This window comes from Bicyclus anynana, chromosome 22, assembly GCF_947172395.1.
Source record: "Bicyclus anynana chromosome 22, ilBicAnyn1.1, whole genome shotgun sequence".
Taxonomy (NCBI): Eukaryota; Metazoa; Arthropoda; class Insecta; order Lepidoptera; family Nymphalidae; genus Bicyclus; species Bicyclus anynana.
Window position 1 is genome coordinate 9,133,113 of NC_069104.1, and position 26,263 is coordinate 9,159,375.

Sequence of the window (26,263 nt, forward strand, 5' to 3'; positions counted from 1 at the left end):
CAACGGCCTCCAAGCATCAATGGTGTAGTATCCTCGACTAAGTAAATTTGCTTAAAGCTATGCATTGGTAGGTCCACCACATCTTGATTATGCAACTGTCAATCAAACGTAAATTAAACCTGTTTATTATTATTTATTAAATGACTCTAATTTTAAAATTGTAACGTTACGGTTCATTCATCAAATCTGGGCCCAGTTATGTATGGAAAATGGTCGCATTCCATTCAGTCAGCCCCGGGCGGCGAATTTCCAGTTGTATCGGGCGGCAAAAACCACGTTACGCCACTGTCATCACCTACCGGTAGGTATTTACAGTAAGTATGGTCTAAAGATGCAGTACGGTGCGACATATGAGCTGACGTAGATTGCTCAAACCAATGCGTATAGTCGAATGAAAAATATCGGTTAATAGCATACGTACATAACTTTAACTAATAGAACTTTGCCTAACTAACCTACTCGTAAATTTTGTGACATTAGTGAAGTTAACAAGTGTACTTACCAGCGGCGAAGAGTCCATATAGGCCGATTCTTGCCGGGTTACCTTTTAAAAATATATACCTACATAGGTATATATTCATATGGTATACTAATATTGTAAAGTGATAATGAATATAATATACAGGGTGTCCCGTAAATAGTTGCGTTTTTTAGTAGGCTTTGATGTCAGCTATCACCTTGTAAAGTAGGTATGTCGTAATATTTCCGGGACACCTGTATGTATGAGAAACCGGAGCTTCAAGCGGTATGAACTTTCTTTTCTTTTAAACGGCTTGCCTTCGCCAAAATTCCATGCTTCGCCACTAGTACCTACCTACCCGAGCTTTTTCAAGGAATCTTCTGATATGATATGAAAATCTGATATTTTTAAGTGTTCAAATAACAAGGTTCGCAGGGTTGCCATCTCTCATACATCATCTTTATCAACCTATTTAAACAGCCTAATACAGGGCCATATAAAGAGTATATGTGATGGGATATGGAGCTTAGACCCACCACGCTCCTTCAATGCGAGCGACTCTAATAAGACTTAGGGTGATAATGTTAAATTATTATTTACGAGCCACTATGAGATGTCAATGGTGATAGGGTAGTTGACTCATATCAAATTTAATATAAACAATATTAATTTCGTGTAATACATAGAATAAGGGTGCGAAATATGTCGATATCAATTAATAAAAATTAAGGATTTATTAAAAAACTTAATTTAAATATCGAAAAATTAACTTGATAGTAATCAGTTGTGTTAAATGTTCTACGGATCCCTAAGTGCTAGTTCTATCTAAGTTGAGTTTTGACTATAAATATTTTTATTGAGTGTTTTTTATGGCGATTATACCTATTGTATCTATATTTAGTAGGTAATATGCAGTAGGAACTCATCTAAAACACGTCGTCCTTTGATTATGGAATGTATATGAATCTAAATCGTATATGAGTATTACACAACATTTAGAAATCCAATATAGAATACATCAATGCCGTATCTGTGTGTAAATTAACTATTAGATACGTCTAAATCTATAGCCTCAATAGCTCAACGGTAAGAGCGGTTAGACTCATCAAAAAGGGGTGGTGGTTCGGTCCTCGCCCTGTTGGTCTATTGTCGTACCCACTCCTTGTATAGTCTTTCCCGACTAAAAGACTTTCCCGACTAGTTGGAGGGGAATGGGAATATTGGTCATATTATAAACAAATATGGCAAATATTCTTTAAAAAAAAACACAGGGCAGCATTTTTTTTCGTACTGTCAAAAAAATATTTAAAAATTTATATTTTTATTTATTCTTGTCTCGAAAAAATATAATTTTTTTTTCAATCTAGCAGAACGCTAATGAACAACTTAAGACTCTTTTAAAAAAAGTGTCAAGTAGCCTATTTTGCCTACCGTACTTAGCGATAAGTAATAAAAAGCGTTAGATTTTAAAGTTGTCTATTCTGTGATAATGGACTAAGCACATGTAAAATCACTATTCTGTGATAATAAACAAAGCATGTGTCAAAGCACGAGCTGACAAACTTACAGCTTATTAACCGACTTTAAAAGAGAGGGGTGTTCATCTATCCGGCGAATGTTTCTTTTATTATATCGCGGGCTTCAAGCCAGAGGGGCGTATATGCAAAAAATGCATTTTCTTTTCATAAAATTAATAATTTCTAAATAAATTGATACATCACCTCTGTTTTTTTCCATAGCGTTAGGTAAATTACTTTTGAAAATATCAACAAAAACAGGCGTATAACTGTAGTAAGACATTACATTGCCAGAAAAGCGTATCGCGGTTGTAACTTCAAATGAAGAACAATGTATCGGACCACAAAGACGTATGTACTTACGATTATCAATTGCCATATTGACTAATAATATGTATAAAATTATGAAGATGGTCTGAGCCATACAGTCTTAGTCCAGTATGTCAGAGGTGAAGCGGATACTAGTTCATGAGGAAACTACCGCTCATGCATGTGTTTAATGTACAAGGCCATTATTGTGTTTGTTTATGTTTTTATCGTTGTTTAAGGACATACACATGATTCGTCTCTATACCTCCTTATCTAAAGTATTGTGTTAGACAGAGATACAGAGAGTAACATGCCAGAGAGATATGAGTAATGATGTTCATAACTGGACGTGTGTATCTGTATCTAAAGTATTGTGGGTTACCTTATCAGACGAAAGACGTCCACTGCTGGACATAGGCCTCTTGCATGGACCTCCAAGCACAACGGTCTCGAGCCGCCAGCATCCAGCGGCTTCCTGTAACCCGCTTAATATCCTCGGTCCACTTAGTGGGGGTCAACCAACACTGCGCTTTCCGGTGCGAGATCTCCATTTCAGCACCTTGAGACCCCAACGTCCATCGGCTCTTCGAATTATGTGGCCATTGCTACTTCAGCTTCGCGACTCGCTGAGCTATGTCAGTGACTTTGGTCCGTCTGCGGATCTATCTATCTATATTGTGGTTTACCGATATGGAATTCTTTTATGATACTGAGACTTGATGTCGAGTTCTAGTCCACCTAGTCTAGGAAACAATTCTAGATACGCCAATGAAAGTAATTCGGCAATACCATACAAACATGATACGATTATCGTTTGCGATCAATCATAAGTAATCTGTAAGTAGTGCAGGAAATGTCCTCCACATTTTTTGTCAATTAAACTTTAATATAAAAGTCATAGTTTACGAGAAAAAGCAATCCAAAAACTTTCAAGTTTCTGAGCCACTCATGGGGGGGGGGGGGGGCGGTCGATGTACTCAAGTTAAGCTTGTTGGGTTGCTCCCTACCGATGGTTAAAAAATCTCGAGTCATGTATCGAGGTCTGGCTGGTGGGAGGCTTCGGCCGTGGCTAGTTACCACCCTACCGGCAAAGACGTACCGCCAAGCGATTTAGCGTTCCGGTACGATGCCGTGTAGAAACCGAAAGAGGCGTGGATTTTCATCCTCCTCCTAACAAGTTAGTCCGCTTCCATCTTAGACTGCATCATCACTTACCATCAGGTGAGATTGTAGTCAAGGGCTAAGTTGTAAAGAATAAAAAAAAAAAAATTCGTCACTATCTGTTTCTGTCTATCGCTTGTTTTTGTTTGTTTAAACAAAAGATACAAATACAGACAAATTCGAGACGAGACTGTCATCCGCAAACCCTATAATATGCTGGTAAAATCCTTGCATAACGGTAGGTACTAAAAAACTGCTTAGGTACAGTTTATATTAATACATATATATATATACTAGTTTGTAAGTATAGAATAGATATGTTTTTTTAGAGCTGCCAGAAAATATTATTTTCGGAGGTTATATTTTAGGAAATACACTTACATTAGACATTCTGCAGAGGAAGTTAGGCATTATAAAAACAAAATAATATAGCTCTTATCTAGTATCTATCTACTAATTAAAAGCAGTCTTGTGGGAACTTTCCGAATGACACTTTTTTTATAATCTAAGCTGAATACGAAATGAGACTGTTGAGTTATGTGACGTTATTATAATACCTATATTAATTGATTATGAAACACGGCTAAAACTCACGTTATATTTGGTCGGAGTATGCCCGACTAGTTTCGAACCTATACGGGACCCTTAGTCAGGAGCTGGTTCTTGCATCGCGGCACGATCCAAACATAATCAATTAATATGAATAATACTCACGATAGTTTAAATTCTAAATACCTATATTGACATAAATGCTTTTTTTTCTCTCATTTATTTATTACTTCTTTTTTTTATTTTTAACAATTTTGATATAAAAGTAAAATGCAAAACACTTGAGAGTTGATTTTTTTTAAATTAAAAAAAAATCAACCCTCCCGTTGCGGGATATTTGAGTGCCCAAGCAACCGGTGGTCAGGGCTCCAGAGTGAGGAACCTCCTCACAATACGCGCCGTCTCAAGAATCACTGCCTTCTGTATCCGACTCTTGATCCAACAGTTAAGTGTCTTCTTAAGGTGTTGGTCGAAGCTTTTCGCTGGCCATTGACTGAATATATATTATTATTAATAATATGTAGTAATAATGTGTTAAAAAATTGTTAAAAAATGTGTTAAATAACATTTACTTAGTCGAGGTTACTACACTATTGATGAGTTCCTTAAAGACAAAGGTGCTTGGAGGCCATTGGATCAGCTTCCACCTTCACACAGGAAATAAAACTATAAGAAATTGTAATACTGTATGACTTTTTCAAAAGAGCAACTGTTGAGTTTCTTGCCAGTATCTTCTTAGCAGAACCTGCCTTCCGAACCGGTGGTAGAATCTTTACAAATAGTCAACTGACGTGTCAAAAGTGCTTGTAAACTGAGCCTACTTGAAATAAATGAATTTTTTGATTTTTTTTTTTTTTTAATAAAACCATTAGTAAATAGTGCAATAGTTTTTTAATGTATTTTTTAAAGGCATTTCCATTTAGTTATCACAGTCTTGATAATATAAAGATAAAATAAGCTAATAGAAACGATTTTCTTCCGTTTTACAAAACGTTTTATAATTGAAAGCATAATTATAACTACTCTAATTAGTAATTACCTAATCCAAATAAAAAAACGATAGCTATTTTATAGCCGTCATCAAAATCCAATTTCCTAGTTTGTCTAATTAATATTTAACGACGTTACTTGTTACAAATTTAAAGAAAAAATCTCATTTCCATATATTTTTTATGCTGCAAGCATAGAGTAAAGATCATGCAGAGTGAGTGTATAAAAGCAGCGTGGTGAAGGCGGTGAAACCCATAAAAAATAAACGTCACGCGTCTCCTTGACATCCGCATACTTATACAAACTTTTTTCATAATTTGTATTTCAAAATTTAACACTAATTAACGTAAATTAATATATTTTAGTAATTATATAATCTTTTATCTTCTCTTAATTAAAGCCAGCAAAAAAAAAATATAGAATCGAATTGAGAACCTCCTAAGCGCGCCCGCACGTGCACGGTGTTGGCAGCACGGTGAAAGGTGCGCAGAAGAAGTTGCGCACAATAACGTAACGCTGTCATTCGTTCATCATATTTTAGTGCCCATATTTTTTTCATACCGTGGGCATATTAAGGAGTAAACTCTAAAATAAACTCCAAAAAATCTGTATGCATTCTAGAAGTAATAACATACCATTAGCATACCTATAATTGAATAACAAGTTTCACCTACTAACATAGGAAAAAAAGTACCAGATAATTATAATTTATGCCTATAAAACTTATGTCGTCAATTAATTTTTGATGACTGATTGTATCAGTTATAAATTTAAATTGCAGATGACCACAAAAAATACTAGAACACAAAAAACAGGCAGCATTCCTACAGCCTATCTAATTACAATATTACATGAGACATATCCGATGTTTAAATAAACATGATATCTTCAAAATTAATCAAGCTTTTTCAAAAGCTACCGACATATCCATTTCAAATTGGCAAGGATATATCTTTAAACATAACTGTCCCCCTCCAATTAACTGGTAAGACAGTGTTAGTAGGGGGTATGACTATAATCCAGCGGATGGGGTTCGAATCCATGACCTGTTGGTATTGAATCCGGCACTGCTACTGCTAAGCTATTGAGGCTTCAAAAACAATTAATGTTTACAGTATAGGAATGGATCATCTAGCTTTAGCACTTCATCATTATCAACCCATATTCGGTTCACTGCTGAGCTCGAGTCTCCTCTCAGCATGAGAGGGGTTAGGCCATTAGTCCACCACGCTGGCTCAATGCGGATTGGCAGACTTCACACACGCAGAGAATTAAGAAAATTCTCTAGTACGCAGGTCCTCACTTTAATTTCTTAAAATGCACACAACTGAAAAGTTGGAGGTGCATGCCCCGGACAGGATTCGAACCCACACCTTCCGGAATCGGAGACAGATCATCCACTGGGCTATCACGGCTCTTTATTTATCTCTTATCGATCTGATCGTCTTAAGGCACTTACAAAATAGTATATTAAGGCAAATGACTCTGAAGAGACTGCAATGTTTCTCATTTAAGTTATAGGCTTTCTTGCTAACCTAGTAATGTCAGGTCAAGCTATAAGCTTGACGTTTACAGGGCTTTTTAAAAAAAACAATATTTTTCAATTAGCCCAGTGAATTAGGCAAACTAAAGTGCTTAACCTCGGAATGAAAGATTCAAGATCAAAGGTAACAAAACTCAATTATTTATAACTAGCCGACGCCCGCGACTTCGTCCGCGTGAAACTCGACTATCCATAGCCTACCCCTACCCTACTCCCTACCCCTACCCTACTCCTACCTACCCCTACCCTACTTTTCTGGTTGATTTTTTACACCTTGTGTCTGAAAAATCCAAATATCTTACGGAACCCTCTTTTTTTCAAAATAAAATGTAGCCTATGTTACTTGTGGATAATGTAGCTTTCGAATGGTGAAAGAATTTTTAAAATCGGTCCAGTAGTTTTTGAGCCTATTCATTACAATCAAACAAACAAACAAACATACAAACATACAAACAAAGTTTTCCTCTTTATAATATTAGTATAGATATTATCTTTTTTTCGGGGAAATCCTAATTTGACTGGGGTACATAAGTAAATCTTGAAGGGTGTATTTGCCAGTGGGTTGGGTTGCCAGTAATTGCAACACTGCGAAAAGTTTACCTACAAATATACTCTTCGCAGTGTGCTTTGCTATAGACGATAGCTATGATGACCTATATAAGGAGCAGCGTTGTGGGTCTGAGCTCCATATCCGCTCTGCAGCCTGGCCCTTAAAGGCCAGTAGAATATGCTGATAGTGATTATATTTGCCTCCCCCTCCCGACGATGTATTTACGACTCACGAATATAAAAATTTTAATAAAAAAAATCAACCGACTTCCAACTCAAAAATTAACCTAAACTAAAAAGCAAAAAATAACATTTTACCTATGTGCCTTCTGTACCTTCTGATAAGTTTGAAGGCGGTGCCAAGCCAGTGATGTTTTAATTCAAGCCGTATAAATTACAACTGTGGTTCTTTCAGAAACGGCTATAATTAAAACATGTCACTGGATTGGCACCGCCTTCAAACTGATTAGAAGGTAGCACATAGGTAAGATGTTATTTTTGCTTTTTAGTTTAGGTTAATTTTTGAGTTGGAAGTTGGTTGAATCTTTTTATTAAAATTTTTATATTCAACCCTTCAAAACAAAAAAATAATTTTCAAAATCGGTCCAGAAATGACGGAATTATCGCTGTACTAACATAAAAAAAACATACATACAGCCGAACGTATAACCTCCTCCTTTTTGGAAGTCGGTTAAAAAATATGAAAAAATGTTTTCAACCACGAAATCCTACGCAGTTTGGTTCAAAACATTCTTGGACAACATCGTTAGGCTTAATAGGTGCAATAAAAAAAGTTTGGTTTTTGTTTTATAGACCGGTTTTTGAATAATTTAATCAATTAATGACACGATGAAATTTTAACTGTCCATCACGCACTTAATAAGTAAGTCAGTTTGTGTTGTGCAACCGAACAGAACAGAAGTCTAAGTCAAAATAATAAAAAAAAATCGACTTCCGGAAAATTTACGTAAAAAAAAAATAATTTAAACATAATTCCGGCCTTAAACTCATTAGGTAATTTTTTATTGTAATCACTTGTTTCATTGATATTAATTACAAAAATTATGATTCTTTTTCCTCGAATCGTGTTAATTAAATTGCTCGTTGGAGGAATAAAAGCTAAATGCAAGTGATCGACTTCAAAGTATTTAGCAAACAATTGAAGGCTTATACAAAACCCGGCAATAGGATTATCATTATTAAATTATGCAGTTATCAGTGACTCAAGAAAGGCAGTCCGTGCTGTGACTTCTAACAAATCAGTGTTCTGAGTGAAAACTATAAACATTGTTAAAATAAAGTGGACTTTTTTGTGTTAAAATGACAAAAGGAGGTGAAAACACTATTAGTAGATCCAGGGTGGTGTTATCACAGGTATGTATGAGACATTTTTCCTCAATTTATGAGAGACTAGCTGACGCCGCGAGGTTTCACTCGCGTGTTTCCCGTGCCCGTAGGAATACAGAGATAATATATAGTTTATAGCCTTCCTCGATAAATAGGCTATCTAACATTGAAAGATTTTTTCAAATCGGACCAGTATTTCCTGAGATTAGCGCGTTCAACCCAAATGCTTATGTTTTTAGGATTTTTTTCCTAAAGGCATAATTATGTAGGTACCTACATTTATTACATTTAACACTCCGATAAAATTTATACCCTAAAGAAATGTAACCAAATCAAACCTATTATGTAAAGTGGGGATGATTTATTTTTACTCGTTTGCTGCTTAGCGTGAAGTGTCGTTGAAAAGGTCTAAAAAATGTGTGTTTTCGATTTACGAGTAAGTATGTGTTTGTTAAATATTAATGTACTGCAGCAGCAGCAGATGCCCGCGACTTTGTCCGCGTAGAATTCAGTTTTTCACAAAATATCGCGGGAACCATCGTTTTTTTCCGGGATGAAAAGGAAAAAGGAAATAGATTTTAGCCTATGTGTTAATCCAGAGTAAAATCTATTTTCGTTCCAAATTTCAGCCAAATCGCTTCTGTTTTTTTTTTTATATTCTTTTACAAGTTAGCCCTTGACTACAATCTCACCTGATGGTAAGTGATGATGCAGTCTAAGATGGAAGCGGACTAACTTGTTAGGAGGAGGATGAAAATCCATACCGCTTTCGGTTTCTACACGGCATCGTACCGGAACGCTAAATCGCTTGGCGATACGTCTTTGTCGGTAGGGTGGTAACTAGCCACGGCCAAAGCCTCCCACCAGCCAGACCTGGACTAATTAAGAAAATCTTAATCTGCCCAGCCGGGGATCGAACCCAGAACCTCCGTCTTGTAAATCCACCGCGCATACCACTGCGCCACGGAGGCCGTCAAAAAGGCGCGTCTGTAGCCGCAGCGTAAGGAGGAACAAACATACTTGCACACAAACACACACAAACGTTCGGCTTTATAATATTAGTGTGATGTGATAATGTTATAGTAAAGTGTCCCTTCAAGTAGCCTTCACACTTCCAGCTAAATTTTTAATTTTTTTATTATTTACAAGTTAGCCCCTGATGGTAAGTGATGATGCAATCCAAAATGTAAGCGGGCTAACTTGTTTGGAGGAGGATGAAAATCCACACCCCTTATGGTTTTTTGGTAACTAGCCACAGTTACTTTTAGAAAATTGCTTTACTATTAGCATACTCCTAATTTATATACAATTTAAAAAACTGTCATCATCCCTATTGTAGTCGGCGAACCAAAAACAACCTGCGGAAACTTACACTGCGCTTGGGAAAAATATTTCATGCATATCCTTCGCCTAACCCAATAAAAAAAAATATTAAAATCGAAAACTCGGTAAAAAGTTACATAAAAGAAAAATATAGTTACGTGTCGGATTGAGATTTTCATCCATTTTTTCGTCGTTCGATAAATAGTTTCGGAACGTGAAATTAAATTTAAATTTTAAATTTCTGTGATATTAAATGCTCGTTTTTGAGATAAGAGGTGAGATACCATTTTTTCGAGGTCAACAAGATACTTACATCTTGAATGAAACATTCTTTGAGATCCATATGTATTGCTTTTTTCTATTTTGAATCTCATCTACCGCATCTTATTATATAAATGGTCTGTATTAGGCACATACCTCAGCCAATGATAATTTTATTCTATAGATCGGTTACGTCCCTACAAAATCACCGCAAAAAGTGGCCGAATAATAGGCTACAACACTGAGCGCACTCATGCACAATTTTGTCTTTAATTTCATTATATATTTATGTATGTACAGTTTTTACTCTTCACACAGATTTACACACATAACTCGACATTGTAGACGATATTTAGGTATTAATAGTTTAAATAACGTTCGTTGTGGACCACAACTAACATTGAGTTGACTATAAATTTCCTCTTTTGAGCGCCTCATTTTTCATGCGCCAGTAACACTAACATAATTTAATATCATTGGCCTTAGCTAAACGAACACCTTCACATAATCTTAATATCTGATTTCTTGTTGTGTCGATTTTGAAACACGTACCCGTGAGAAGACGGGGATAAAATATAGCCTACGATACTCACAAATAACGTGGTTTTTAAGTGGTAAAAGAATTTTCAAAATCGGTTCCGAACATCCAGAGTAATACGAATACAACGTCGGCCCCATGTATACCCTCGTATAAAAGTATGTGGAGATGATAATATGATGTATAAATAAGTATGTGGTTGGATAATAGGGATGATGACAGTTTTTTAAATTGTCTAAAAATGAAGAGTATGCTAATAGTAAAGCAATTTTGTAAAAGGAACAGGGTATCTGCGATCATTACTTTCCGAGCTACAGGGATTTAAAGGGTCAGATTGGCTGCGCTGCCGCGGATCCCTGAAAAACGACCCATACAAAAAACACGTTTACAACTAATGACTCGTTAGATTTGTATGTGCGTTCAAACAAAATTACTTATATCTTTGTTATTAGTGCGTCTATGTTTATAGTTCATACATTAAAAAAGCTAAAACTGTATGAATTTTCATCTAATTACGATAAAAGATTTTTAATAGATTTTGAAATTTTATAATTTTATTTATTTTGCAAATATCCAGACAATCTTTGCATTTTATGTATAAATTAGTTAACATTGACCTTATTTACCCGAATGTATCGTAAAAATCAATATATTCATACCTAGTCATCATCCCCATTTGCCTAATTAGTAATAGTATGTTTCTAGAAAAAGAAAAAAAAAGTTGTTTTGCTCAAAAAGTTCGTCGGTGTGCCAAAGCGTGTTATGTTTTTTGTGTTATTTTTTGCTGTTATCATTAAGCTTAACAAACTAGAAAGCCGACAAACAAACCAATCTTACATCTTAAAAATGTCGTAATACACAGGTTGTTAAGGTCAACGATTTTTGCTTGCTGGGGACAAATTAAAGATTAATTAAAAATTACGTGAAAAGTTGTAGCAAACTTTCTTTGATAAAGTTATTTGATTATTGAGACGTGATAGTCCAGTGGATATGATTTCCTTCGATTCGGAGAGGTTCGAATCCTGTCCGAGGCATGCACCTACAAGGTTTTCAGTTATGTGCGTTTTAAAAAATATCAACTTATCTCAAACGGTGAAGGAAAAACATCGTGAGGAAACCTGCATACTTGAGAATTTTCTTAATTCTCTAGGTGTGTGAAGTTTGCCAATCCGTGTTGGACCAGCGAGGTGACTATTGGCCTAACCCCTCTCTTTATGAGTTACTCAAAAGCAACGAATTACATTGTACCTGCGGTTCAAAGATACCACTAACATTTGGATATTTTTTTAATAATAAGCATTGTATTTAAATACTGATATTGGTCATTGTTCAAGTAATTGATTTGTACTTAAAACAAATTAGCGATTACTGTGGGTTGACTGGTGATAACGAATTAATTAATTATAATCACTATATTTCATAAACAGAGCAGTTTTTGTTGAGATATGTGTAAGTACTTCATTCTCCAGAGAGCAATGACACTTAGGGTTGCCACCCGTCCTTCTATCTATTCTTCGTTGAGATTAAAGGCAGGGAGATAGTTTACAGTTAGTAGACGTCCGATAAGAACGGATTTTGGGAGAGGGTCGGATTTAGGAGCTGTAGAGGGCGGACGAAGTCGCGGGCGTCCACTAGTTAGTTATAAAGTACTAGCTGTTTCCCGCGACTTCTTTGGCGTGAAATTAAATATAAAAGTAGCCTTAGTTATTCCTTAAAATATCAGCTGTCTGTTAGAGATGGTCATGAATTCAGCATTGAGAATTGTTTTTTTAAGTTAGGATATTATAAATATGTTTTAAGTAAAATAAATAACCGTAGCAAATTCCGTGTTCATAATATATATTTAGTTTTTCATTTATTAACCAATTGCACTTTATATTTTTAATAAAAAGGTGGCAACCCTAATGATGATCACCCGCGAACACGATCAATGACAACGTTCAAAACAGATATGACAGCTTATGTTTATTTATTTGTTTTTTTATTACACCAACAGACCATAGACGCTTTGTCTAGTGTTAGCTTACAATAATTTTTATTCATAAACTTGATTTTATCAAATACATTCAGAGGGTGATGTAGCAAGATATATGCTTTATACCCCAGAAGTCACCGATATAGCTCAGCGAGTCGCCAAACTGAAGTGGCAATGGATAGGGTACACATAATATACATATAGCTTGGCAAGTTCGTTCGTAACACTCTCGAGGGTCCTCGCGGGTCGGGGGTAGCGATGAATGAAAAACCCACGACTGATGCACCTCACTTCCCTGCACGTACGATTTCACACCCGCGGAGTCTTTACCCCCGTCACCCGCTGATGATACTCCCATATGGGAGTATCATCAATGAACTTGCCAAGCAATAGTTCGAAGAACCGAAGGACGTTGCGGTCTGAAGATAATGGAATAGTACGAGAAAGTGCAATGTTGGTCGACCATCTATTAAATAGGTCAATGACAAAAAAGCGTGGATGTATATGCTAAATAAAGGCCTAGGCTAAAGATGTTTGGGAGGACAAGAGGCCTAAGTCCAGCAGAGGACGTCCATTGGCTGAAAATATTAAGGGGACTCGTGAAGCCACATAGGCTAACCATTGGACCAAGGAGGGAGTTCCATCGTATTAAAATAAATAAATACTCTTAGTATAGATATTCTCATATATTTCGTTCTCACGACAAACCTTGAAAGCAAGAACCTCGATCTCGTGCGTGCCTCGATCTAGCATAAAGTCATCCTTCAATCGGAGTGTCTGCTACCCAAAAAACATTAGGTTAGGTTTAGATAAACGTTTCTTAAACAATAAAAATCCTGATACTTCATAATTAAAATCGCTGTCGAAATTAATTTTCCAATTAAACCGAGATATGGTAAGCCTTTTCGAAATTCACAAATTCAAGCAGAAAACTAGAATTTAAATAAAATAAATACAAATGGTGTTAAAATAGAATGAAACTTATAACCTAAACATTTGCATTATTTTGTCTTTAGAAGTAATTTATTTGTATTCAAAATTCGCTATACGAGTATGGTATTCTAATAGGCTAGTTGACACTATAGGCTAGGTTTTTTTAATGCTCTTGAATTGATCATTATCGTTATAGTTTTTTGAGACGTGATTACATGATTTTTTTTAATTTTCAATATTTATTTCACAATACGATCCAAAACGCTGTCGGTCATGATAGTCTTTATTTCAACTATTTCATGACATCACGTTAACTAATCCTTTACTAAACGGAGCGTTTGACAAAGATATTAGTTAATAATTAGTTTGACGTCACAATGTTACTTGATGTAACATTGTGTGACTAATTAGTTAGAGGAGTGGTTCCCAAAGTTGCCTGGGCTACGACCCATCTTATGTAAGTTTAACAAATCAGGACCCTAGGAAATGAAACCGTTACCGATATAAATACAGTAGTTTTCAAATAACAAACAAAGTTTCAGTACAATTTTTTTTATTACTTAATTAAATAATTACACCGAAAAAAGGTTATTTCAATGGGAAGGATGAAAATGTGTCCTGTTTTTCGACATTACAGATTTGACATCATTTTCAACACGAATTACTTTTATCACAGCTAGTTTGAGAAGTGCAATTTATTTCGGTACTTAGTTTTAATGTTCACTATACTAGAAAATCCAGTCTCACATAAGTAGGAGGTAGAAAAAGGAAGGAGGACTTTCATGGCTTCATTGGCTCAGTGTGTCGTCATACAGACGGGACCCACTCAATATTCACTCGCGACCCACCTATGGGTCGCGACCCATAGTTTCGGAAACCCTGAGTTAGAGAATAGGTCGACATGACGTCAAGCGAAGCCAGCTAGCCAGGCTAATTACTGGACCAATAAGGCAGTTCCATCTTATACTTATTCATTTAATAAGGGCCATTGTAGCACGAGTGATTTTTACGACATAGACAGCACTAGTGCTACAATGGCTAATTACGTGTGTAAGGTCCCTTGTCCTTACCGTAATAGCAGTAAGTCACCGTCTCACCACTACACTATAATGGCCAGCTGCACACGTCCGCCTCCTCTCGATGCCAGCCATAGACTGGCCGCTCTCGCCCACTACCGGTGTATATATACACGAACACTACCCCACTACCGGTGTATATATACACGAACACTACATCCCTTCCTAATTAACAAATTTAATTATTGTTATATTTCCTTTACTCCTACCATACTCTCCACCTATTGATTTCCAACCACATGTGGTTCAGGATTAAAGTAGTCGAAAGTATCTTCCACTTTCTTCCAATACTCTCCCTCTTTTTTTCCTTTCCGAAGTTTTTAACTCGATTTCCATATAATGAAATTCCGAAGCTTTTAACCTATTCCCACTCTAATGGAATTCCAAAGCCAATTCCAATCTAATGGAATTCCGAAGTTTTATTTTCAATTTAATGAAATTCCGAAGCCTTTAACCTAATTCCAATCTAAAAGAATTCCGAAGCCAATTCCAATTTAATGGAATTCTAAAGCTAATTCCAATCTAATGGAATTCCGAAGTTTTATTAACCCAATTTCAATTTAATGGAATTCCGAAGCCAATTCCAATTTAATGGAATTCTAAAGCTAATTCCAATCTAATGGAGTTCCGAAGTTTTATTAACCCATTTTCAATTTAATGGAATTCCGAAACTAATTCCAATGTAATGTAATTCCAAAGTTGTATTAACCCAATTTCAATTAAATTAAATTCCGAAGCCTTTAACCTAATACCAATCTAATGGAATTCCGAAGTTTTATTAACCCAATTTCAATTTAATGGAATTTCGAAGCTAATTCCAATCTAATGTAATTCCAAAGTTGTATTAACCCAATTTCAATTAAATTAAATTCCGAAGCCTTTAACCTAATCCCAATCTAATGGAATTCCGAAGCCAATCCCCATTTAAAGGAATTCCGAAGCAAATTCCAATCTAATGGAATTCCAAAGCAAATTTCAAATCAATGGAGTTCCGAAGGTTTTAATCCAATTCCAATTTAATGGAATTCCGAAGCTTTTAACCCAATTTCAATTTAATGAAATTCCGAAGTTCCAAATACATTTTTCTTCTTCCGATTCCTTCTTCTTTTGGCCCGACTTGACTTTTGGACTGAACTGGCAAATCAGTTACTGTGTGATCATGGGGCAGAGAACTGCCTACTGCAAAAATAGATAAATCGCATACGTCTGGAGTTCATCACGCCCATTGTAATCCAGTGCCACAGCATGTACCAGAGCCACTGCGAACAACACGGCCTCCGCGCTCTGCATAAACTTCTGCAGCATTGCCTTCATGAGCACTCGCCTGCACGAGCATGCGTCTGCATGAGCACGCACCATCACACATGTTTATCTGCAACTTAATAAAATTAATTACGCCATCACCGCCTTTAATAGTCTGTTGAGCATTATGAGACATCGCTAAGATAGCGATTTTCGCATAACGGAACGTAACTATCAACCAGGCATAAGTTACAATTTCAGTATGTTTACTAACATCACAAAATAAGAACATCCTTTTGTTTGGTTTTAGAGATGTCCGTACCACATAGTTCCAGTTAAGGCAAAGCTGTGTAGGAACTCAACTTTTTTAAACCAGATGACAGTTTTATACTTTAAGAGTTCCTTATTCAAATTTAATATACTTTTGTGTGTGTGGTAGGAAAGTTACTTTATTTGTATTGCTGACGTTTCCAAGTTCACCGAGAGTTCACACAGCTTATTATGCTTAAATAAATTGTACACTGGTATAATCTGTATTTGTGCAATCGCTATTTTATAGCTTTATTAGTAAGTCACTCTCAAACATTGTAAGAACATTTTGTTTTTACTAATTTCCGTATTACAAATGACACTCGTAAGAAAGTCTGTAAGCATCGTAGGATCGACCACTAATTGAACCCCCTGCTCCACAAGTGACACTAATGCAGTCAGATTTTATCAATACTCTGGACGGCACTTCTAATACTATTACTTTGGAAGCAATGATGACTGAGAACTCAACAGTTCCTCTCTTTCTTTTTTTTTTTTTTTACATAGCGGTGCAAAATCTTACATTTTGACTATCTTTCTGTAATTTTTTGGTGCAGAAGACAACATATAAAGCAAAGCTGATGATATTTCGAACATTCGTTTGGTTGAACCTGTCACAAATGTCAGTTTTCATTAATCAAGTATTATTAAGTACCCGTCAAAAGCTGTCACAATAATTGACAGATAATTCTAACTTTGCTGCAATGCTCTTACTTTGTTATAATATTTAATTGTAACAAATAGTTTTGTAAAATTGAAACTTACGCTGACCCGCTCATTCGTTGTTAGCCTCAATGTTGTTTGACTTCAAACCAATGGCTATTGTTTCTCATTCTAATATATATATAGGACTGTTCTCCCTGCCATTCATAGTCCGCTGCTAACACCTGCTAAACTCAATCATGCACCTATACATAGTTAAATTGCGTCAAAACTTAAACTTAACTGCGCTAGGTCTTGATGAAAATATTTCCACCAACCTATATTGCAAAATGACTAATCAATAATTATAGCTTGTTGTAATCCTGTGCAATTTCACTTCACAACGCATTGCGAGCACCATCATAAAAACCCTTTGAAAATAAGAAAACTAAATTTCATCAAGTTGTACAAACTTGCAGGTTAAACAATGGCATCTGCTTGATCAATTAAGAAGTCTATCAAATACACCATAACACACACATAAGGGTGAAACGACAACAAATTTCAATTCAACGTTCAACAACAAATCTTTAATCGAATGATACTAAATAACTCAAATGTAAAACAACTACAACTTTTAGCGACTTCCTCAATGTTGCTCACATAACACGCCGCCTGACTTCGGATGTTCCTTGGCTATTTATAACTTCAAACTAACACAGTGATTTAGTATTAATACCCTAATACGATGACAAATAATTATTATTTGAGTGTCACCTGCACGATGACAGAACAATTCTGCACCACCTCACCATCGAACAACAACTCTTAGTGACATCTCCATGTCCACATTCGTTCAGAATGGTCTCTTACTATGAGATCCTTTACACCATTTTGCGTTCACAACACTTAACCACCTTAACAACAAGTTGAACATCCCCTTCTATCACAGCATAGCCCATGTCATGCTCAGGACCAACACCCACGACGCAGTGGAGTGACCCCTTTGACCACGACACAACTACAACAACCTCACAACACTCCCCATACCAACATTTTATTTAATTACTAGCTTTGCTCAACCTAAATCCCAATTAAATTTCTCGATTATTCTTATCTTTCACTAGTAAAACTCTCAAAGATCGGTGTACGAGTAGGTTATATACATTATTTATTTATAATATTATTATTATTTGAAATATTTAATTTAATATTTTCCACACCATCGTCACACTTACATACATACTTACATACCAACACTACATATCCATTTACACACCGCACCCACAATATTTTGTTATCACACTTCACACGATAGATTCAATTCACGCACAAACCCGTGCGCAAATTTCAGTATGCCAATGTTTATCGACGCGGGCGACTTATGCGCTTGACACAGAACACCAAGGTTTGATAAACATCAAAATTATGTAAACATCGTAAAAGTTACATTTGACCATTTAACGTTTATCACTTCTATCCCTTTTCAAATTATACAAACCATCAACCATGGTTTTAGATTTAGATCACGTTTGTAATGTATTAGCTGAAATATTATGAGGACAACCATAAAACATTAATAAATCAGTCCGAGATTGACCGCCGTTAAATGGCACAACCGACTCCTTATTTTATTAATTTTACTACTTTTCAGTATTCTCTTCGTCTTTTTTTTTTTTTTTTAGAGTTTAGCTTAATCAGTAAAAGCCAAACCAGCAAGCAGAAATCGGCTATGTCAATGTAATGTACACGCACACACTAGCGATTGACCTAATCACTAATTTGTTCCTCAATTAATTACTTTCACTTAATTGTGTACTGTAGCACCGTATTGCTATCGCTGTAATACTGGACTCTTAACACCACCATTAAATAACGTTGAAGCTCACGAATACCGCCTTCCTCAACATAAAACGTTGAGACAAGGCTATCGCTTATTCAAACGCTTATTCACACTACAACTACTATGGCCATACCCGACGTTTATCATAAAGTTTGTACAATGTGATACCTGCAACGAATATCGATACCCATTAAACTTTAATTTTGAGGGTAATACTTAACACACACAACGTAACACAACAACTCTTAGGTATAGTGAACTTGACAGTCTAGCTGGCAAATCGGCAAGCCGTACTCCACAAAACGGAATATGTCTATTCCAGCTAATCGCTGCGGGATACTGTCCCGGCTTACGGATCGCTCGACTCAACGAAGGCAACTAATTTAGCTATTTGGCTTATCACTTGCCCACTTAACGAAATTGCCACGCTACGACATGTCTATCACTTGTACACTCATAAAATGCCATGTCATTTGATTATCTATCATCACACGATGTCTTGATAAACAACATTAAATTTATTCAACAGTATTAAAAGAATAATTATTACTTCGACCTTCTGTCCTTTTCAAAAATAAAGCTGACTAACCGCATTGCTGTATTCATTTTACTTTTTTTTACGTATTCTCTTTCTTTTTTTTTAATTTTTAGTCGCTGTAACCTAGACCATAGTCTACACAGCGACTTAGTTTAAGCTCAATCGCTGCAAACCAGACCGGCAGGCAAGAACCGGGTCCGTAGTCTGGGCAAGCGATTTTGCCAATTACCAAGTAACAGAACACAACAATTTACGGATAATAATTATAACTACTTTTTTTTTCACCTCGTCGCCACTTGTAAGGTCCTTACCGTAATAGCAGTAAGTCACCGTCTCACCACTACACTATAATGGCCAGCTGCACACGTCCGCCTCCTCTCGATGCCAGCCATAGACTGGCCGCTCTCGCCCACTACCGGTGTATATATACACGAACACTACCCCACTACCGGTGTATATATACACGAACACTACAACGTGCATAAATCTAACTTAGTAAATAATTTGCATGCCAATTTTTTTATAAATATAAATATACTTAAACAATACACATCACTATCTAGCCCCAAAGTAAGCATACAGAGTAGCTTGTGTTATGGGCGCTAAGATAGTTGATATTATAATATTAATATACAATTATATACTACATATAAATACTTATATAATGTATAAATACACACAGACACTGTAAAACACTCATGCTCATCACACAAATATTTTCCATTAGTGGGAAATCCACGCTTCTGCATCCACAGCCGTGGATGCAGAAAGCAGGGTCTCTACCCACTGCGCCACGCGGCCGTCTTTAAATTGGCAAGATACATTTACCATTTACATATACCGACCACCTGTATATATATGTACGCATGTATCTGCAAATAAATAAATTAATAATTAATTAATAAATTATTAACAAAACTTGGTAAATTATATATAGTTGGTGTTCTGCATGACCTCTTCGATTTTGTGTCCTCATGGTTTCCTAGATTTAGTCAGGGCGTGGCCTCCTAGATTTTGTTTATTTTATGGAAATCTTTTGTAGAATTTTTGTAGGTATTTCAAAGTTTTTAAAAAAGCATTTTAACACGGTTTACCCATGTGATAATGAACATTACCAAACGACCTGTAGGAATTAATAGCTTTGTGAAATGGTTTGAGGGTGTATATTGAGTAAATTACAAAATGGGAGTAGAAAAAAAAGGTTTTATAGTTTATACTAGCAGACGCCCGCGACTTCGTCCGCGTGGAAATCAATGTAAACTTTCTAGCCCTATTTCACCACTTTAGAGTTTCAATTTTAAAAATCGTTTTTTTTGTTATGATTTATGAACAAATTTTTAAAACTGTAACTCTAAAAATGAAGGACTTTCCATACAAACTTTCAACCCCTATTTCACCCCCCTTCTTTATTTTCGCAATAAAAAATATCTTATACCTTCTCCGTATTATGGTCTTAATAGTTTAAATTCGTAGTTCGTTCTCACTACAAGCCTAGGCGGTCAAGAACCGTGCGTACCTCGGTCTAGCATGAAGTCATCCTTTAATCGGATTGTCTGCTAGCCGACCATACGTTTTGCTATTCAACCTACGCAAGTCAATAGTAAAGTAAATAAAAGAAGCCATGTAAAACTGTATTTACTACATTATAGTACCTTCTATATGTACTTTTTGTACGCCCATCATCATCATCATCATATCAGCCGATGGACGTCCACTGCAGGACATAGGCCTTTTGTAGGAATTTCCAAACATCACGATACTGAGCCACCTGCATCCTGCGAATTCCTGCGACGCTTGATGTCGTCAGTCCACCTGGTGGGGGTCGACCAACACTGGCTTACTAGTGCGGGGTCGCCATTCCAGCACTTTGGGACCCCAACGTCCAACGCTCTTCGAACTATGTGCCCCGCCCATTGCCACTTCAGCTTCGCAACGCCCATATTTTAGGTAAATCGTTACACATTATAGTGATAATTTGGTGATGTTTGCTTGTGATGTTGTGATGTTTTTCTTCGATGCTGAGATAGGGGTGGCTGGTACGTACTTTGGGGGCTAGAGTGGCTGTGACTACAATTTTTGACAGCCTCCGTGGCGCAGTGGTATGCGCAGTGGACATACAAGACGGAGGTCCTGGGTTTTTATCCCCGGCTGAGCGGACTGAGGTTTCTTAATTGGTCTTAATTGGTCATAAAATCTTTTAACAAAAAAATTTAACAGACTTCAGAATCACAAAAATAAACTAAAAAGCGAAAAATAACATCGCATGTGCTACCTTCTGATCACTGTGAAGGCGGTGCCAACACAGTAATTAACTAAAGCCTCGATTTATCAAAGGTTTTTATTAAGGATTTATCTCTTAATTATACTATACAGATTATGAAGTGATATATTATTTTGTGTTGCAATAACACATGCGTAAAAACCCGTAATAATAATGTTGACTTAGAGTTTCTATTGTTCTAAAAGTAGGTAGGCTTAACAACCTCATTATTTGCAGTAATTTGCTTATTCTAATAATAACAATAATTATTAGGTTAATCATTTCACAACACTTCGTTCGGCCATGACTTCGTTGCGTGAAATACCCATCAATCCTAAAGTTTACCAACCGTAATCCGAGGATCACATGAGACGTTTATAGGAAGTCGATCATACCTCAGAGTGTTATTTTTAACACTTCGGCCAAAAGTGTCGCCTTCCATTTTTATTTTCTATGATGGCCATAAAAATATAGGCTACATTAAAAACTTATTTTAAGATCTTTCGTTTTAAAAATATGGAATTTCCACTCAATACCTGAATGTTTGTTGCCAAAATTCAAAAATTCAAAATTCATATATTGTTTACCGGATCAGTTAGTAATAAGAAGTTTACTTGTTGGAGTGCACCCTAAATCTCCGGGATCCGTAGAACATTTTGTAATACTGATTGCTATCAAGTGTATTGAATTAATCAACAGTTAAAAAACATCTGGTTAGTAACAACTTTTGATAAACTACCCTCCTCCCAACTTGTATCAATAACGAGGTTATTAAAAGTTGTTACTAACCAGCTGTTTTTTTTACTATTTCTTAATTAATAGTTAAAAAAACTTAACAGCTACAATGTCCTACAAATTGCGTGGAACCTACTACCTACATTATCTCGTTCCAACGCTCAGAAATTTTCATTTCTTGGTAACTCAGTTAGCTGCCAGAATCAAAATTTTCGTAAAAAAAAAAAGTTGATCGTCTCATCGAGATGAAGCTATTCACGAAAAATTAACTCGATAGTAATCAGTTGAAAAAAATGAGGAGGATGAAAATCATCACCCCTTTCGGTTTCTACACCACACCGTACCGGAACGCTAAATCGCTTGGCGGTACGTCTTTGTCGGTAGGGTGATAACTAGCCACGGCCGAAGCCTTCCACCAGCCAAAAAATAATTATACACCGTGCTAGTTTCACCGTCTAACCCGACAGTTATTGGTCCAATACATGAAACCCCTTAACAATATTAAAAATGACGTCAAGCTAATTAAAAATGATCGTAGCAAAAAAAAATAGTGGTAGTTGAAAGTTTACATCAAGTTTCACGCGGACGAAGTCGCGGGCGTCCGCTAGTGAATAATATAAATTACCTATGTGGTATTTCGGTTTAATACAAAGGAAACTTCACGGTATTTAAACAAAACTACTTTTAATTAAAAAAAATCCGTCAGCTTTAGAAAGCAGGACATCTTCACCGATAGGTTATATTTTATTCCCGTAATAAATATCTAAGTATATAACCATTCTTATGTATATGAGTCAGTATAAAAATTATAGTTTTATAAACATATACGTTTATGCATCTCTGACTTCCTTATCATTGTTTATGGCTTTGTCTACGCGTGTTATGCAAATATTTTGACGGGAATTTTGCATGTGATTTAAATAGTACAAGATCCGGCATAAGAAATATATACTCATCTGTTATTTATTTATGATTAGCGGATGCCCGCGACTTCATCTGCGTGGAATTCAGTTTTTCACAAATCCTGCGGGAACTATGAATTTTTCGGGATAAAAAGTTTTATATGTGTTAATCCAGGCTATAATATATCTTAATACTAAAGATGAATTAATTCGGTTCAGTAGTCGCGGCGTGAAATAGTAACAAACATTCATGCCATCAAAATCATCAGTTTTCGCAAATCTCGGGAATCCATGGATTTTTCGGGATAAAAAAGTAGCCTAGGTTTTAATCCAGAGTAAAATCTGTTTTCATTCCAAATTTCAGCTAAATTGCTTCAGTATTACCTTAACACATTGCACATAATTTGCCTAGTTTAAATTGTGGTCCGCGACTTTGTCCGCGTGAAAAATTAAGTTTGTAATATTAGATAATATTTTTTCCACAAAAACTATCATCACATATCCCACAGGATATAGGTAACCTATATTAGTGATAAGAAATAACATATGAGGATATATATCTTTTATGCCGGATCTTAGACTAAAATATTTTATACACGAAACTTTCCTGTCAGCGCTCTGTTTTTTATAAGTACACCCATACTTATATACATAAGTAGTTATATTAGATATTATATTAATAAAGAAAGATTTTTTTTTTTATTTTTACGCATTACGTTGCTCAGTTGCTCAGTGGCGTGCATACGGTTAACTAGGGTAGGCACTATCTGTAAAAAATGTACAAAACGAGAGACGGCCACGACGGCTTTCTGCATTCACGGCCGTGGGTTCAATTCCCACAACTGGAAAATATTTGTGTGATAATTTGAGTGTGTTTTCCATTGGCTAGATGTATTTATATTCTATACATTCATATAAAAGTATTTATATGTAGTATATAAATGTATATGATAAAATCCGCTTTTTTAGTACCGACACAGGCTATACGCTTAATTTGGGGCTAAATAGTAATGTGTGTATTGTGTAACTATATTTATTTATTTTGAAAAAATCCTGGTCCAGTACAGGTTCAGTGATTTTTGTATCTATTAAGTGTACTCCACTGAAAACGCTAACTTAAAACGACTGTGTTGTCTAAAACAAAACTCAAAAAATCAAAACTAATATATGGTATTGATAAAAACAATGTCACGTTTTTGTTAAGACTCTAAGACCGGTTCGGAAGGCAGGTTATTATATAATAATAGTTATCACGATGCTAAAACACACAAACTTTTTAAAACTTTTGTCTCTCCGTGTTTCTCCGTGCAAATCTACTATATAAAAATAAGTCGAGTTTTCCTTCCTGACGCTATAACTCCAGAACGCACGAACCAATTTCCACGGTTTTGCATTCGTTGGAAAGGTTTCGGGCTCCGTGAGGTTTATAGCAAAGAAATTCAGGAAAAATTTCAACAGAAATGCGGGTAAATCTTTTTTCATATACAGCGCCTTCTCTGATACATAGCATGTATAGTGTAGGGGTAAGCGCACATAAGTCAAAGCGAAGCTTGACCGGGTCCGCTAGTCTCTTATAAGACTGAACCAATTATAATGGGGCTATAACTGGATGGTGGAACAGTGAAGGTTATTGAGCAATAATTATTTTAAATTATCAATAATAGTTATCACGATGCTAAAACATACGAACTTTTTAAAACTTTTGGACTATTTGTCCGGACTGATCTCTGAAAAGGCTGAACCGATTTCAATGGAGCTTTAACTGATGATAAAATAGAGGAGGTTATTGTGCAATAAATATATAATATTATCCAAAAAAAACATGGTTTGTGCAAAATGATTTACATGTGGTAGTTGCGGGCATCTGCTAGTGCAAATTAAAATATAACCCAACTAGCGGACGCCCGAGACTTCGTCCGCGTGGAATTTAGTTTTTCAGAAATTCCTCGTGAACCATGGATTTTTCGGAATGAAAAGTACCCTTTGTATTAATCCAGAGTAAAATATATTTCCATTCAAAATTTTAGCCAAATCGGTTTAGTAGTTGCGGCGTTAAAGAGTAACATTCAAAAAAACAACATCCAAAAGTAATATTAGTAGGAAGTAGGATTCAAATAATCTAAATTAACCAAATTAGGTAAATACTAAATTTTATCTCAAATATATAGCTTTAAAAATCTAGATAAATTCTATCTAATCTAGCTAATAAATAAATTAATTAATGTTTGGCCGTTTGAATAACTGTAAACTGTTTTTCATTTAATTTTAGATAATCGTTTTAATCTGATTCTTGATTTTGCATTATACCGAGATAAAGAAGACACCTCGTTTCCATTCGAGCAGAAAACTATAACTTGAATAAATACATGCAAATGGTGCAAAAAATATAATAAGAATATTTAACCAAAAAAATTTGCATTATTTTGTCTTTAAAAATAATTTGTATTCTAAATCACCATATTATAAGATATTCATTGCAGTTATCCATTAGACTCACAGCGTTGTAAAATTTATACATATCAATTTGTTAATAGCGGTCGCGTCGTGAAATTCAGTTTTAAACCAATGTCGAACCTTGGACTTTTAACCGACTTTAAGAAAAGAAGGTTCTCACCTCGACGCGTATGTTTTTTTAATGTTTTTTTAATACGCGTCGAGGATTCATCATTTATTAACCAATTGTGAAAATTCTTTTATTGTTTGAAAGAGTATACTTTCAGATTGGTCCCATTTCATTTTCATGCAAATAAGTTTAGTAATTTTGTTCTAAAATCAAAATGAAATATGTCATTGAAGTCGATTCCATTTTTATGTCAAAAAGATTACTTGTTAATGATAAAAATGCTCTTATGTTAATACACCGTATAATCTATGTCCATTATAAATTTAAGCCGAATTGGATTTATAGTTTTTGCGTGAAAGAGTGGGGGAGGCTAGTACTTATCAATTTCTTAAAACCTTCTATGTATGATGTAGATCGACTAAGTCTCTGGCGATCGACGGTATAGTCTAAGATCCGGCATTAGAAATGTACACCCTCATCTGTTATTTATTAGTGATAAGAAATAAATGATATATAATATTCACAGTGATTCATTGCAAATAGATTGCCTAGTTAAATAGTAATAGCGGCTAGACACGAGGAATAAATAGTTTATATTATATTAAATATCACGTGTCTCAAACGGTAAAAGAAAAACATCGTGAGGAAACCTGCATATCAGAGAATTATTCTCTGCGTGTGTGAAGTCTGCCAATCCG

At 35.5% G+C, this 26,263-nt stretch overlaps 1 protein-coding gene across 1 annotated transcript in view; it reads left to right on the plus strand.

The window, feature by feature from the left end:
* Nucleotides 1–7,963: 7,963 nt before the first annotated feature.
* The window catches only part of LOC112053554 (facilitated trehalose transporter Tret1), a 33,829-nt gene continuing 15,529 nt past the window's right edge, over nucleotides 7,964–26,263 (plus strand). Inside the window, exon 1 of the mRNA XM_024093007.2 lies at nucleotides 7,964–8,452. Coding sequence (XP_023948775.2) covers nucleotides 8,399–8,452 — 54 coding nt within the window. The 5' untranslated portion in view covers nucleotides 7,964–8,398. The remainder of the gene's footprint in view (nucleotides 8,453–26,263) is intronic.